This window comes from Rhea americana, unplaced genomic scaffold (genome assembly GCF_003343005.1).
Source record: "Rhea americana isolate MKP2758 unplaced genomic scaffold, rheAme1 scaffold_58, whole genome shotgun sequence".
In the NCBI taxonomy this organism is placed as follows: domain Eukaryota; kingdom Metazoa; phylum Chordata; class Aves; order Rheiformes; family Rheidae; genus Rhea; species Rhea americana.
Window position 1 is genome coordinate 4,324,325 of NW_028186734.1, and position 16,099 is coordinate 4,340,423.

The 16,099-nt window shown below is 46.7% G+C and overlaps 1 protein-coding gene across 1 annotated transcript in view; it reads left to right on the forward strand.

Annotated features, from left to right (window-relative positions):
* The window catches only part of GATA6 (GATA binding protein 6), a 19,878-nt gene extending 3,785 nt beyond the window's left edge, over positions 1–16,093 (forward strand). The window contains exons 3-7 of the mRNA XM_085319250.1: positions 2,569–2,735; positions 5,998–6,123; positions 7,444–7,531; positions 7,624–7,730; positions 15,682–16,093. Coding sequence (XP_085175376.1) covers positions 2,569–2,735; positions 5,998–6,123; positions 7,444–7,531; positions 7,624–7,730; positions 15,682–15,849 — 656 coding nt within the window. The 3' untranslated portion in view covers positions 15,850–16,093. The remainder of the gene's footprint in view (positions 1–2,568; positions 2,736–5,997; positions 6,124–7,443; positions 7,532–7,623; positions 7,731–15,681) is intronic.
* Positions 16,094–16,099: the final 6 nt, after the last annotated feature.

The following is a 16,099-nucleotide window of genomic DNA, read 5'->3' on the forward strand; positions in this document are numbered from 1 at the left end:
AAAAAGGTAAAACACCTCCGGCACTTTGGGAGAGGGTTGAATCATCTCGTGGAAGGGAGCGGGGCGAGAGGAGCAGGGCAGCGGTGCGCTGGAGGAGGCTGAGGGACGAGGGCCAGGCGGGCCGAGCAGGGGCACGGCGGGGTCCCCGGCGCGGTTGTCCTGCGCCGCTGGAGCCGCTGCGGCGGGGCCGGCGGCGCCCCCAGCCCCGGGCCGCCTCGCCTGGTAGCCCGGGAGCGACGGGATCGCCAGGGCCCGCCTGGCCCGAGGGCTTCTCCCGGAGAGTTTCCGCGGAGACAAACGTGCTTTTATTGCGGGGTTTCCGGCGGAGGTTCCCCGCGGGCGCGCGTTGGTTACGCGCTGTAAGAATAATAATGACATTTAGTGCGCCGGGTGTTGCGAGCGCCGGGCGCCGCTGGGCGCGGATGTCGCTACGCGCCGGGCGGGACCGCGGCGGCAGATCCGCGCGGCGCTTCCTCGCGGCTGCCCGGCCGGTCCCTGCCGCGGCCGGGCCGGCAGCTCCGCGGGGGGAGCCGGGCAGGGCTTCGCCTCTGAAAATCCCTCGGCCGCCTCCCCGGAGCTTCTCCCTCACTAGGGTTTTGTGCGTCTGCGGGTTAAACCTCGGCAGTAAAGGCGACGCCGCGCTAACGCGGGGCTTCGCGTAGCAGTGTCGGCTGCCAGGAGCGACGCGAATTGCTGCAGCCACCCGCAGTATTTTCGGGGCAAAATGTTGGACAGTTTGGGCAGCTTTCTTAACGGTRTTTGCAGAAGTGCTAAATATTTGCCAAAAAATAACGCTATATTTTGCTTTCCTTGGAGATAAATATATTTCTCACCTCCAAGGGCAATTATTAAAATAGGCCCGAGAAATATTATCGTGGCAGAATTTCTTTCTCTAGGCACGAAGGTAATGCTTTAAAGTAAATAACTGAGACAAATAACTGTTTAACTTCCCGCGTCCTTGAAGCCTTAAGCATTTTACTGATTACAGTATTCAATGGTGCTTTTAGTGCAAAGATTAATAAATCTTAGTGATGTGTTAAGAGTTACAAGCTGACAACGTAATTTGAACTGTGCTCTCTGGACTCTGCCGTGTTCTGATGTCCGYTTAGCATGTAATATTTTGCAAATGAGGGGACAAGAGAAATGTATGCTCGTGGGCACGGGCAAAACCGTGTTTCTTTCTAAGTTCAATACGTGTAGTGTCATCAAGCTTCTGTGTCGAAACCTGCTTGACATTTACAAGATCTCTTGCACTTTAAAGCGCACGGAGCTAATAAGTGAAACGTAAAAGAATAAGCTAATGATGAATTAAGTCAGGTAGCTGAGGGGATAAAGGGAGCAAAAAGCAACTACAAAGTTGTAATTCTGTAACAGACTTTCTCTTCCTGAACTCAAAAACTCTCACAGAAATTAACATACTCACTTTAAGTTATTACTGCACAGCCTAGAATGCTGTATGTAAAATACTCATTTATTTTTCCTCCAAAATATGGAGAGGTGAGTCAGAACAAGAACATAAGGATTTGCAGGGGTGAAGGTGTTTGCTTTTATAGGTGGGTTCTCTTTATTCTCTGCCATACATGCAGACCTTTTTTTTTTCAGTGGTCAGGAGCTATCAGAGCAGGGTGGTAGAATACTACATATTTTTCCATTTCCTCTGCTTCCTAACAACGGGGTTGAATTTGAACAAATAAACGAACTGAAGTGGTCGTTCCCACTGCTGACTTAGCAAAGGCAGATTCACAAAACACACTCCTTGAATTGAAGTTTTACTAGTGGCCAAGCTTTTAAAATAGGAATCTCGTACAACAAAACTTTGTGCCCAGCCCTGACCCAGAGAAGTGTTTGGCAAAAACACCACTTTTGATGGTGTTGCAGTTCAGCCGCCAGGTGGGCTTTTAAAGCTGGGTATTTTGGCAGGAAACCAGAGAATTTTGAGTAACATCCTCTGCTCCCCCAAAACAGTAAAGTCCAAAAAAAAAAAAAAAAAAAAACTTTGCTTGGAGGGCACCACCTTGAGTGTTTCATTCCTTACTCATCTTCGCTTTTCTGGGACTGGCCATTGCCACCAACTCTGCTTGAAAAGTCCTGGGGGATTTGCCCCTGCACAACTTCAGCCAGATTTTGGATGGGCAAAACCCTGTGCTGGGAAGCAAGGGGGGGTGCCCAGGGGGGATGCAGACTGGGGGGGCTTGCAGAGTCCATTCCCCGAGCTGCTCAGGAGTCGGCGGAGTGCYGGCACTGCTCTTATTTTCGATGAGACCGAGCCTGGTGTGATTAAAAAAAAGGGGGGGGGATTTTTAATAAGGATCAGTGTGCTGTGACCAGCATTGGGGGATGACTTCTCCYAGGGTTGCCGGTGCCTGTTGCTCGGGTCAGTGCCGATTTCCCAGCACTTGCCTGCGCCCCGTGTCAGTGGGGCCGGGGCTGTGCGGGGTTGTGTGGGGCTGCATGGGGAGCTGCATGGGGCTGCACGAGGGTTGCGGGGGGCTGCACAGGGGTTTGCATGRGGCACAGCGGTGCCGACTGTGCCTGACCCTTTGTCCCCTCTGCCCCCTGCCTGCACAGAGCTGCTGGAGGACCTGTCCGAGAGCCGGGAGTGCGTCAACTGTGGCTCCATCCAGACGCCGCTCTGGAGGAGGGACGGCACCGGCAACTACCTGTGCAATGCCTGCGGGCTGTACACCAAAATGAACGGCCTCAGCCGGCCCCTCATCAAACCCCAGAAGAGAGTGGTGAGTGCAGGGAAGGGGGGAGGCAGCCCCCGGCTGGGGCAGCGGGTTGGGATGCAGCATCCTGGTGATCTCCCCCCCGCCCCAGCACCCGCCAGTCCCCATCAATCCCCATCGCCGTTTGCAAACCCAAATCCCTGCGCGGGGCTGCGGCTGGCGGCGCGGGCGAAGGAGCCGCCGGCTGCGCGCAGCTCCGGGCCCTCGGCTAGGCCGTGCAGCAGCCGAATCGGGCTAGCAATGTGCGGCCTCGCTTGCCGAGCTGGCGGGCCCCATCGCTGCTTTCGAAGGGATTCGTGCTGCAAATGTTGGAAGTTGCCAAAAAAAAAAAAAAAATCCAAGGTTGGATATTGTTTGTTCAGAGGGCTAGGAATTTCTCCAGACCTGCTTTGTTTGCCGAGAGCTCGATCCTTGGGAATGTAAGCAAGTTTTGTATATAATTCAAAGAAAACCAATTGTTTAAACAATGATAATAGCCTTTGTTTTGTTTTACTCTGAAGAAATGCAAGGCAATTTGTCTAAAAATATACACCTAAAACTAGGGGGGGAAATAAGTAGTACAAACCAGAACCCCTGTTTATAGCTCACGCTGGCACTCAATAGGCAAGGAGAAAATTTAACAAGCGGGAACTGCACGTTATGTTTAGCAAATCTGGGAGGAGGTCAGCAAAGAAAAAGAATACTGTCTTCGGTAATGGCYGTTACCGAGCGAGCTACAATAAATCACGCCGGCATAATCCGAGCTGATGTTGGGACCCTTCTCTATGGAGACACGGTATCAAACTGATCGGCCTTTCAAGACCCTTTCAATCACGCCGGCTGCTTCGCTCCGGTCTGATTTTCCTGGTGTTAAAACACGTCCCGTCCTTGATTTCACAACGGTTTGAATTCAGCCTTGTTGCGGGGAGCCCAGGAAACGAACACCAGATAGTCAGCAGAGGCAGCGAGCGTCCGCAGCCCAGCCCGCGTCCGTTCAAAGCCCTGCCTTTGAGCCCGAGAGCTCCTCTGACTAAGCCAGAATTTCATTACTGCCRTTACTGCTGGGTACCCCTTTATTTTATTCATTTATTTTTTTTAAATTTATTTTGCAGCTGGCCGTCCAGCAAATTTCATTACGCTAGGCGTTACCTGATTAACAGGGACAAATGCCGCAGCCGGGCCAGGTCTGCCGCCCGCGGGAGGTGTCAGAGCTCGACTGCCTGTGGCACCTCGGCCCGACGCAGATTTAAACTAGCTGATACCCGGCTCTGGCGGCTCCGTGCTTTTTTTCTTCCTTCCTTCTTTTTTTTTTTTTTTTTTCAATGGGGGTAAGGAGGCTAAAACGCAGTCAAACTGCAGCCTGATTTCGGTCTGACACCTCAGCTAAATACATCTGAAATAGTTCTGTGTAATGACCTATACCGAGTATACTGGCCATAACTATAAATCAAGGATGACTGAGTGTTCCTACAGTTGGAAATATGTAGGTGAGACGGGAAAATGTTTTGAAAATGCTAAACATGTTTGGATTTCCCTGAAGTTTCTGATAAAATTCCTGCAGCAGAAAAGTCATTCTAGCTTCAAAACTTGCCAAAAAAAAAGTTTGTTTAGATAATAGGAACGGACAAAAGCGATAGAAAGAAAATATATCAAGATTTATACCAGGCTGCATTAAAAAAAAAAAAAAAAAAAAAAAAGAAAGAAAGAAAGATTTAACAGAGTGAATTGCCTGACAGCATTTTACTTGTAAAGAAAGGAAATAAAGCATATGTGTTAAGACCAACTTTTTTTTACCTGATCCACATGAAACTTGTATTGAGTTGAGCACCGTTTTAACACGGCATGCACGTACGTTTACTAATGAGATCTAACATTTTGTTTTAATGTGAACTGGATTTTTAAGATTAAAAAATATATCCATATCCTCCACCCTGCCTTACATTGGGCCACTTTTATCTCCCTGCACCTAATAACGACTTTCTGATTCAAAGCTAAAATAACTGTTTGCTGCCTAGAGTTCTTTCTGAGCTGCAGTGTAAAATGACAGTTTGCCGCTAAAGAAACTTGAACAGATAAGCCTCAAGAAATGTGGTTATTACACTAGAATATTCTTCATTCTTAAAACATTTTTATCGCTTTCCCAAGCGGCAGTCAGCGCTGAGGTATCAAAGGTGACCGAGTATGTCTAACCACCCAGCAGTAAATGATTCAAGAGGAAGGGCATAGTACCCGTAAGTCCGTAATTTCAGTTATAGGCGCTTTATAGTCAGGGTTAGCTTAATGCAATTCTCTACAACTGACTTCTCCATGTAAACTTGTTCAGCTGCCAGACACCAAGCTAGGGACTGATTTTTTTTTTTTTATATATATATATATATTTGACACCGTGATACTTTGAAAAATAATAGATTTATGATGTAGCTGGAATTCTTTGCTGGAGATGGATGTAAAAGAGATCACTCGTTACAAGGAACTTTTATAACCCATTCACCTTCATTTCACATGTTTATGAGGACTGCCTTCACTTATGATATACAGCTTGCAGCCATAAAGCTCTGGGTTATATGGTTATTTCTGATACAAGGTTGCTTCACCTTGGCTCCAAACTCCACGGAAGAGCGTCATAAACGGCCTGTTCGCGGCGCGGCCCCGGCTGCTGTCGCGCCCCAGCTTTGCTGGCGGCCGGGGGGAAGCTCTGCGCTGTAAAAACACATTCCTGGGCCGGCTGTCGGTTTTCGGGCGATGAGAAAATATGCGCGATGATGTAAAAGAAAAGAAAAAAGAAAGAATAAAGAGAAAAGCGAGGGAGGCCGCGTTAGGCGGCGACGCCGCGCTGGGCGCCCGCGGCGGGACGGGGCCGCGTGACGCCCTGCCGGGCTCCTGGGCACCGCGGGGGCCCCGGGGCAGGGGCTCCAAGCAGGGGGCTGCTCGGGCCGGTACCGGCTCCCCAGCCGGATCGTGGCGGGGAGTGGGGGTGGGGGGAAGAGGGGGGCGAGAGGGCTTTAGAAAGCCTGGGGAAGCAGCGGGGAAACAGTCTTCTTTCTTCGCCGTTTGCCGGGACGTCTGGTGCCGGAGGGAGAGCTAATACCTGCTGGTCCTGGCAGCCCTCCGGAGCCGCCGCCTCCTTACGGCCGCGTTCCCGTCCTTCCCCGTGGCGTTTCAAAGTCCTTTTTTATTTTCTTTCTTTCTTTCTTTTTTTTTTTTGGTCGCTTTCGTGACCGCCGAAGCTCCGAAGGGCTCGGTGGGGTTCTCGCGCTGACGCCGCTGTGTCCCTGTGCTTGCCCCCTAGCCCTCGTCCCGGCGGCTCGGCTTGTCCTGTGCCAACTGCCACACGACCACGACCACGCTGTGGCGCAGGAACGCCGAGGGCGAGCCCGTCTGCAACGCCTGCGGCCTCTACATGAAGCTGCACGGGGTAAGCGGCGGCGCGACCGCGGGCGCCTCCRGCACGGGCGGCTCCCGGCGGGGCCGGCTGCGACCGAGGCGCCGGGAAACGATAAACGGGTCGGAAAGCAATGAAATGCCTGAGTAACGCCCCTCGTTCGAAAACGGGTCCGAGCTCTTCCGCGAGTTACGGTTTTGACGGTGGGTTTGCTGTTACCCCATCGATCTGCACCAGGAAACGGGCCCTGGAAACGTGGCCGGGCGCTTTTTGCCACTGTGATTTAAACCAGCTCTTGAGCAGGAAAAGAACCCGAGACCTCTAAAAGGACAGTTTTTCATAGCGCAGACAGACATGGCTCTGCCAGCAAAACTTTCAGTATAATTCCAGCCTTTGACAGGTAATAAGGTGGGAAGAAAATAACTCTATCTCGAATATGATGGAATATGCTTTGGGTGAGACTTGGAATTTGTTATGCCCCTGTGGGTTAAGTTACATACAAGCACAAGTGTTTGAAGAGCTAGGGCATTAGAAATGATTGGTGCTCCGTCCATTCCTTGAGGAAAAAGTAAATTATACCACGGGTTTAACATTATAACCGTAGAAAGGRTATACCTGATTTGTATTTCCCCAAATATATGTTATCCTTAAGTCAGAATGTACTTTAAAGCAATGTTTTCTGTGTAATGATTATAGTTGCAATGACACAGAACGCAAAGCAGATTTTTGAGCGCATTTCCCTATAAATATAAATTGGATGCTATAAAGCTGTATCACAGGCAGAGCTACTTAAAAAAGCAAATACTAAGCTGATCATCTCCTAAAGCCTCTGCCCTGAAGTGCTTAYGGGGATTGGTCTGGTTTGCGGAGCTGGCGCACAGGAAGAGGAGTAGAGCTGTTTTTCCCCTCATGTGCATTCTTGCTTTCCAGGAGCAGCCACTGAAGATAATTCCTAACTTACCAGAATCAGGAATCAGGGAYCAGATATGTGTGATCCAGCTTAACTTCATATGTCCTATGGCCAAACGATGCCTTTTTTTTTCTGTAAAAGTGTTGTTAAAGTGTGGCCTGACAGCGCTGTTTGAAAAACTATTTAGCTGGCATGAGGGAAAAAAAAGCTTTCTTGCTTTCCCTATTCAGGTTAAACACCCCTTGAAGCAACTCATTGCTTTGCCCCYAAAAAATCTGAAGATGTTTTGGAATCGCTGCCATGACAAAGGAGAAATGACTTGCTATACTTGACTTAACAGACATTTTCAACATCACTGTTTGACCTTATAGTATAGTTTTGATTTTTGTTGATTTGGGTAGATATAYAACCTTATGATTGCTGTGGAAATTTAATTTTTTCAGGTCCCCCGACCCCTTGCTATGAAAAAAGAAGGAATTCAGACCAGGAAGCGAAAACCTAAGAACATAAATAAGTCAAAGGCATGCTCTGGTAAATATAAAAAGATAAGGCAGTTGAGCTGCAAAGAGTTTTCTTTCTTGACTGAAAGTTATTTATTTTTAACACCATTCCTGATCTTTCAGGTAACAGTACTACTGCAGTTCCTATGACTCCAACATCCACGTCTTCTACTAACTCAGATGACTGTAGCAAAAATGCTTCTCCAAGTACACAAACTGCAGCCTCAGGGGTAAGTAGTAAGACAGTATCTGTATTTGTAAGCAAGCTGATCACTGGGCAGTGTTATCACAGCTTTTATCTTATCTAGCAGAACAATAATCTAAACAAACTTCGGTTTTGTTAGCTGATACTGGAACAAGATTTTCGGAGGATATTACATATAATTGTAAACAGAACGACAAACTGAAGTACTTTACAAACCCCTTAATTAAGATCTATATAATTTTTATGATTAAGTTAATCATGGCTTAGCCCAAGACATTTTGTTTTGAAAAGTTTAGGTTCTTCTCTTTTTTCTTTTGGAGCAAAGACAATATATCATGCCCAACCRATCATTTAAAGAAACAATTGTGCACGCACCCTGTTTTTTCAGATACGCTCTGATGAGAATTTGTAATGCAAGGCCCTGCTACTCTCCCGTTTTCCATAAGCCGGGAATTTCTATCTATCTATCTATACATTTGCATGCATCATCCTAAATGACCATGGTGAAAACTGAAAAAACTTTATCCCACTGTCCTGAGGGAAGCAAAGTGGCTTTTGTTTTGCACTTGCACCCTGATCCAGGGCAAACAAAGTGAGGGAAGCCCGTTGATTATAGATGCTCAGCATCTGGATGGATTGAGCTCCAGAGGAGCACCAGGCATCKCCTGCTTTACTTTTGACTCTTATTTTATACCACATACTCACGCCGTTGCAAACTTCCTCTCTTCATTCAGTGTGTGTGATAACAAATACTACTGTTAAGGTTGCATAGCTTAATACAGATTAATTTCTAAGCTCTTGACTATACATATCCATATCCACACTCACTCCTTTGGCCTTCTGTATCCTTTAATCTGCCACATAATTTCTTTGAAAAGGTTGCCTAATGTGGCTTTCTTTACTCCTTTATTAATAAAAAGAAGACATTGTTTATAATAACTATTTTTCAATATGTCTCAGCCTTCCCACATCCAAATTCCTTTCACTGGTTTAATTCCTGACCTACGAGATTTCAYTGTACAAAGGGAGAAAAAACATTTTGAGCGAATGTGATCGTTTGTGGACTGATAGGGCCACCCACTCTCAGAGGCACCGGGTTTTGGTTCTGATGCTGCCAGACGAGGATATTATTAACAGCGCTTGTCTTTGACATGAAAAAATCTTGTCAGTCCAATAAAATAAACAGCTCACATCAAAAAAGAGAAATATTAACCAAAAAGTGTACTGTTACGGGGTTTCAGGCTCCCCCCAGCAAATGACTATTCGCTGTTTTAGCCTCTTGCCTTATATTTGCAAAGAAAAAAAATGCAGCCAAATTCACCTTAAGTTTTCCCTTGATTCCCTGGAACAGGCTTACTGATCTGAGGAGTGTAGTGAGATTTATGCAATGGGCAAGATCACGAGCAAAATCCAAACCAAGTCCCGGGGCAGGGCTGTAGGTGGCACAGCTAGGTGTTGCTCAAGGACGGAGAGGATGTTTAGCGGAGATGCCGTTTTCCCGACATTCCCGTAGCTTTCCTGACTCGTTCAAGCCTGCCTCCCTTGCTATCCCCCTTCTCCATAGGGGAGTGTATCAACACTGGTATTAATAATCTTTCATTTGTAGTAATACAATTCATAGCATAATTTTTATGGTTGCAGCGTAGCAATTAAGAGCAACTCAGAGAAACCCCGAGGCTGCTCTCGAGTCCCAGCTCAACGGCGCRGGGACAGGGCAGACTGGGGTCTCAAAGTGGGAAGCGGCAGCCGTCAAGGCGCGATGCTGTCGCCACTAACATCCTTTGGGAGGACGGTYGCTAGCTGCATAGGAAGTGAAATCATCGCTTCGGGGCTCGGTGCCGTGGCGGGGTCGAGCGCTCGTGAGGCCCCTTGAAGTTGTCGGCAGCGACGGCTTCCCCCCGAAAGGGATTTCAGCGTTTCAGAGCGACGGAGCCTTTAATCCGGTCACATGCTGGRGCGCAGATACTACACTAGACTTCTATTTGCCTTGATTTCCGAGTTGATGCCTCGATAGCCCGGAGGTCTGGATTTATTCTTAGAACAGGCAATGGCTTTGCGCTCGGAGAACAAACTTCTCCAGGCCATCGCAAGGGGGGGTGGAGAAGCTTCTGCTCTCTAGTCCTCGGTCGCTTTAGCAAGGAGGGTGTCGATTCTCGGCAGTGGCGCCGGTGACGTTCCTGAAATGCAGGCACCTGCTCGAAGAGCGTCCCTGACTCTCCCCCTGCGCGTCTCAGGGCTGGCCAGGAGCTTGTTTTCTTTGGGTYTTGTTCTTATTTCTCCCGTCCTCATTCTGTAAGGAGGGGAAAAATGCCAAGTTGACATTAGGCAGAAAAAATATGATGATGTTTCAGAAACTGTTGTCCGAAATTCACAGCGATGTTGTTGCTAAATGAATCAGAGAAAATGAATTCCTTTACTGGTACAAAAGTAATTTATTATGCCTTTTATGGGAGACTGCCAAAAGAGTCCCTAGTTATGTAGAAATCTAATGGAAATGAAATTCAGCAGAATTCATTTGTGTCAGTAATACTCACTTTTTGCCCTACCTTTTTTATCTCTCTTAAAAGTAAAATAAAGAGGGGAGGGCAGAAAGAGAGAAGGGCAGCAATTACTCAGTGAAATGTCTTTGAGACTGCCTATTTTATAAAGGGAATTTTATATGATGCCAATTTTGAGACAAATTAGCAAGAACCTTAAATGTTGATTTTATGTTTGAGCTGAAGTTTAAACATTTAAAATATATGATTAATGAATTGCTACAGGCGCAAAGTTGATTTCAAAGATCCCAAAACGTAGAAGTGTTTGGATCAGAGATATTTTGTTGTCCCATTGTAAAGGGGCTATTTGCCAAATTCACATCTGGAGCCAGGATTTAGGCCTATTTCTGTTTTCCTAAGCAATATAAGTACTGGGTGTCCTGTGTTACTAATATGGAAAAGGTCCAGCTCTGTGATATATGAAGTTGCTTAACATCCCCATAAAAAGAAAATTTGAAGGTTTCAGACAGCCTGCATCTGTATCTATACCTGCTCTGCCTTTGATGCTGCTGAAACTGTACAGGAAAAAGCTACGTGGAGTAAGTTGCTGAACGAAGGACGCAGTCTTTGGTGCACACCCATGCATTTCCATGCAGGGACTCCAATTGCTGTGATTACCACAAGCGCTTTATTCCCTTATTAGGCTAAAAGGCAGTGTGAAAACCGCTGTAAAATCTACTTTTTATGGCAGGGCATGGAGGCTCCATGAGCCAGAGCTGATGTCAGTAAGGGCGCAGCAGCACCAGAGGAACCCTTCGTTCTAAAGACTATACTGCGCCCATTGCCTCCAGGTTGGAGCTTTCCCCGAAGGACCATAATTCGATAATAACTTAGGACGGTTGTCTTGCAGGTAAAACTGGTATTTACTTGCTTTGGACGTTTACCTTTGGAAGTGGTTCAGGACTGGATCTTCAGTAGCATAGTATGGAAAGTGGGATTGCTGACTGACATGGTCTTGGCAGGTGGCGAGCTGGGAGAAAAATACAGTTCTATCTGTGCCYAAATTTATTGGCAATCTGGGTTGAATTCACTGAATATGTGAATTCTTGTGCCTTTGTTTTTTTTTTGTTTTTTTTTTTCCTGAACAAGGTTCATGAAATTGTTAGAGGTGTCGCCATTTGCTCCCTTTTAGGCAGCGGATTGGTAGGATATTCATGCAGGATATAAGAGTAATCAACCTCAATGCAGTATCTGCCAGAGTGGGGATAAACTCATACGCTTGACCTCTTAAAGAAAAAAAAAAAAACCTCTAACTGCCTAGATACTGGAAGGCGAGGATCCTTCAGACCGCCTAATGATAAGATTTCAGTTGGTATAGAATAATTTAGTAGTTGTTGGGACAGAGCTTCCGTGAGAAAGACTCACCAAATGTGGTTGTTAGGACTTTCACCTGGAAAATGGGAACACGGTGCCTCAGTCCTGGTATGAATAAATATTTATTTAAACCAGGTGGAATAAGATCAACAGAAGGCATGAGGAACATGGCAACCTAAAATACCAAATAGTCTGGTAGTCAAGGCATTACGCCTGCAGATGCGATATGGCAGTTTAAAATCCTCTGTCAGAGAACGGAAATGAATTTCAGTCTCCTACCTCTTCCGTGTTAGTCTCAAATCTCGGACAAAATAGGATGCTGCTTTCTTCTCCCGCTTCAGGTTCATAAATTTAGTCATTCATTTTCTTTGCTTCTTATATATGTGTCCAAAAGGAAGCAGCTCATTTTGTACCAAACGGAACAAAGTAATTACTTTTCTTTTTTTTTGTTTCAGCAAGGAAAAACAAGGAAAAAGAGTAATTTGGTTCCACCCAAAACATATATGCATATGGACACATACATTTTGTTTTGCTTTGTTTTATTGCCAAAGCAATAAAGTCAATTACTCACACAGCCCTCGACAGCAATTGGGTCATCGGTTTTCCCAAGCCACGCTGGAAGTTGCCTCCCTTAGGAAATTAATAAAGTATTATCCACAGATTTATGTTGCTATAATACAAAGGAGAGATTAGAAGATATGTAAACTTACACATCTGTTAGATAAACAAAAGGATCAATTGGACTAGTAAGAAATTATAACTTTATGTAGGAAGATGGTCACTAAATCAGAAAAATAGCTTTGGTTTTGTAGTACTGGGACTTGTTCTTAAGAAAACAGAGAGTGACAGTATTTGGAGACAGTGCTCTTAGTGGGGATCACTGTTACTGAAGGGAGACAGAGGYAGAAAAATTAAGGACCTCACTGAAGTTTGCTAAAATATGTAATATGTTAAAGCATTTTTTGCAAGTCTGTTTCAACCAACTACAGTAACCATTTAGGTGTACCAAAACTAAATTATGCAAACTGAAAAGGGAGCGAGCAGTTTATCAGCTGAGACTTAGCTTGCTACAGACCTAGTGTAATGTCCAAAATTCATGGAGCATTTTGAACCTTCAAAGCAGAGGAAGCAAAGGTCTATCTGATACAGCAAAGGTCTGGGTCAAGGCTCTCAGCCACCCCCTCCAACTGTTAGCACAACTTCTTGCCTGGAGTTKTTGCATCTCACTTGGCAAGGCAAGGGGTGAGGCAGAGGGCTGATGTCTCTGCTTGCTCACCAGGCTTTGTGTCAGGYGGACAGCAGAGGAAGGAGCAGATGGAAGAAAGCAGAAGTCTTTCAGCCAGAGATGCTGGTGCTCTTCCCCCAGCACTGGCCAGCACAGGCTGAACAGCCCGTTTCTCACAGCAGTCTGTAGTGGGTGCAAATTGGGTTCAGTGGTGCTGCCATCAGGGTTAGGTAGGAGATAGGTGTCCAAATCCCTCTGCGGCTTTAGCTGAGATGTCYCTGGGAGCATGGTGGGCAGGTCCACTGCAGAAACGGCACCTCTGAGCCAAACAACACTCTGAGGCTGAGCTCCGTGACTTGCTCCTTTTGGTTTGTGTAGGAAGAAGTTGAATCCTAAAGCAATCTTTTCCGAACTTCCTTTATTTGTTTGAGGGACAGTCTTTCCTAACAGACTTCATTCATTTTCTCCTCAGGAAGTTGAGGTCCAGTTAATTATCTATCTTATTATCAGATTTTGGCAATAAAAATAAATCTATTGCCTTTTTATTGATAGAGCCAGCTGTTGTAAATTAGAATAGCTCATTGAGTTCAGGAGCCCTCTTCAGCTTACTTATGCCAGCTGACAAATGTCCTCTCCTAAGCAACTGTAACTTCTGTTGTCTTTCCTCTGTGAAAGCTGGAGACCTYGCTGCGGAGGTAGGCAGGCACGTGAGCAGAGCCAAGTAATTTACTGATTCAGCCGTGTCCTCTACTCCAGCTCAAGTTTGTTTTCCATGTCTCACTTTGGGAGCTGCCCAAGCTGACTGGCTTTGTCATGACATTACCAGGGTGGGGTTTCCAGGCCCGGCAGTCCTGCCCAGGTCCTGCCCGTGCTGCTCGGTGGCACCCGGCTCCGGCTGCGGGCTGGCAGGCTTCAAACAGGACGTGCCTCCATGGCCGCCCTTCTGGGGTGCCGGCAGGAGGGGTGACTGATAGCCCAGCGTGGAAACAGCAGATCGCTGTGCCCCACCTTTGCAGGACTGACTCAGGAAAAGGGTGAATTACATTTTCCAAGCCAGGAAAAAAAAACAGATAGTGATAAGATATTTGCCTCCCGGAACAACAGCGGCAAATATGGGCAAAGGGGAACCTTTCAAAGCAGCTTCTAGTATTTTTAGCTCAGGTTGAGCAAATACTGCTCCACTGTAATTTAAACCTTTTTTCCACTGCGGAGAGATTCAATCTGTTAAAAATCAGGTCTTTTGTGTTAACAGGAGTCTATTTTATACATTAGAAATAAAAAGGCCTCTTTGAAAATCTAGACCGATGAAAGACCAAAAATGGACCCAAAGATTAGCAGGAAATCTGCCTCATTGAATACTCTGGGCATAGTCACAGAAAAAGAGGAAATATAGATTTTTCATTACTGGATGATAATTGGGTATCTGGTAGAGAGATAGGACATAAAACATTCTTCTTGGGAATGGAGCTACTTTGTCTGTCTTTTGGGGAAGCTGTTGTTTCTCCAATCTCTGCATTTTTGAGTAGTGGCTGGTGAAGCGGGGTCCTGGTGCATGACTAGGTGACAGAACAGTAGAGATCATACATTAAAAAAAAGAGATAAAGGAAACACTGGACTCTAGGTTATTTCAGACAAAAAGAATCGCTGGCAATGAGTATTTGTATTTTCAGAGGTGAAGTTTTACCTGGGTTAAACACAGCAACAAGAACTCTGTATAGCGCTATCTGGAATTGCCTTTGAGTGAGCGAAGCCCTGCTTTCCCTATGTAAGAACAGCTAGCTTGGCATGGCTCCAGGCGAGCCAAGAGCTCTACTCTTGTAAAATGATTAAATATGTATACTTTTCACTTAAACAGCAGGCAGGAAACTTCTGCAGTCACGATTTAAGGATAGTCTTTTTTATTTTTTTCTTTTTTTTCTTTTTAAGGAATCTTGTCCAAAGACTATCCATTAACGAGTAAATTAAGGTTATAAAGTTGACATATCCAAGAGTTAATTTTGCATGAAGTCAGCTCTTAAACATTTCCTTTATCAGGTGAAAATGTTGCCCCTTCTCTGTCTGGCACTGCAAATTTTTCCTCTTTAGTGGATCTGCTCAGCCTCATGGAAAAAGTGATTGTTTCTTTGTCTTTGCAACTCTCCATTTCTCTGTTAAATAAATGGACTGATTACAGTACATTTCAGAATTTCATCTTCATGTCTACCAGGGCTCCTCTGTGCTGTGTCTTTTGCGCGTAGGTGGCAGTGCGAGGGACAGAAATGCTCTAGGTTCAAAGGCACAACGTTTCTCCACTTGCAATAAAAGGGGAAACTCTTTCAGTGGCCTCACAGATGTGAAGCAGTTGTGACTAGCATTTTGCAAGGTGAGGAACGGTTTTAGAAGTTTTGAGTTTTGAGGGACCCAACTAAATCTGATTTCCAGGAGGTGCCAGAAAATCAGGATGCACCCGGCTTCTGCAGCCGAGGAACCAAAATTAAAGGTGCCGGCCGGTGCGGGGTCACGGTTCCGGGACTGGCATCTGCTTGCCTCCGTTAGGGGGCAGTGGGACACATGCGTGTGAGCTCCATCATTGCAGTCCGGCCGGTCTCACTTCCAGATTTTTCTGCCGATTTTTCTTTCCTGTTGCTATTAAGAAAGTCACGTAACATTTTCCAAATGCCGCTATCGCTGCAGTTTTAGACCAGGCTGACGCACTGAAGTCACCGTTACACAGTGAGGAGAAGGAGCCGGCTGCCCCCCATGAGATTTATTTTTTTTTGCTTACCAAATTTTGAGTCACAAGCGTGAGAGACGCCCGCGTGCGTCCCGTGGCTCCGTCCGCCCCGCAAGACGGTCGCCCAGAAGGGCTCAAAGCCATCAGACTTAGCTACATTTCTCTTTTCTTCTTCCCCCMTCTCCAGGCGAGCTCCTCAGTGATGTCCGGCCCGGGAGAGAGCACCAGTCCCGAAAGCAGCAACCTTAAGTATTCGGGTCAAGATGGGCTGTACACGGGAGTCAGCCTGACCTCCACAGCCGAAGTCACGGCGTCGGTGAGACAGGATCCCTGGTGCGCCCTGGCCCTGGCGTGATTCGGCGCGGACGAAGCTGGCCACCAGCGTGGCGCGGCGGCCCGCAGGCGCCCGCGCGCGGTGGCTCTGGCGGAGCGGCCCCGGCGGCAGCGAGCRTGCCGGCAAAGACCATTCCCTTCGCACCGTTTCTGTGCCTTGGCGGCAGAGGTGTTTTCTCCACCCCTAAAAGAGGCTCCGCCGAAGCATCCGGTTCCTCATCTATGCAAGAAAAAGATATAGGGAAAGCAAACACCCACCGGGAGACAGCTAA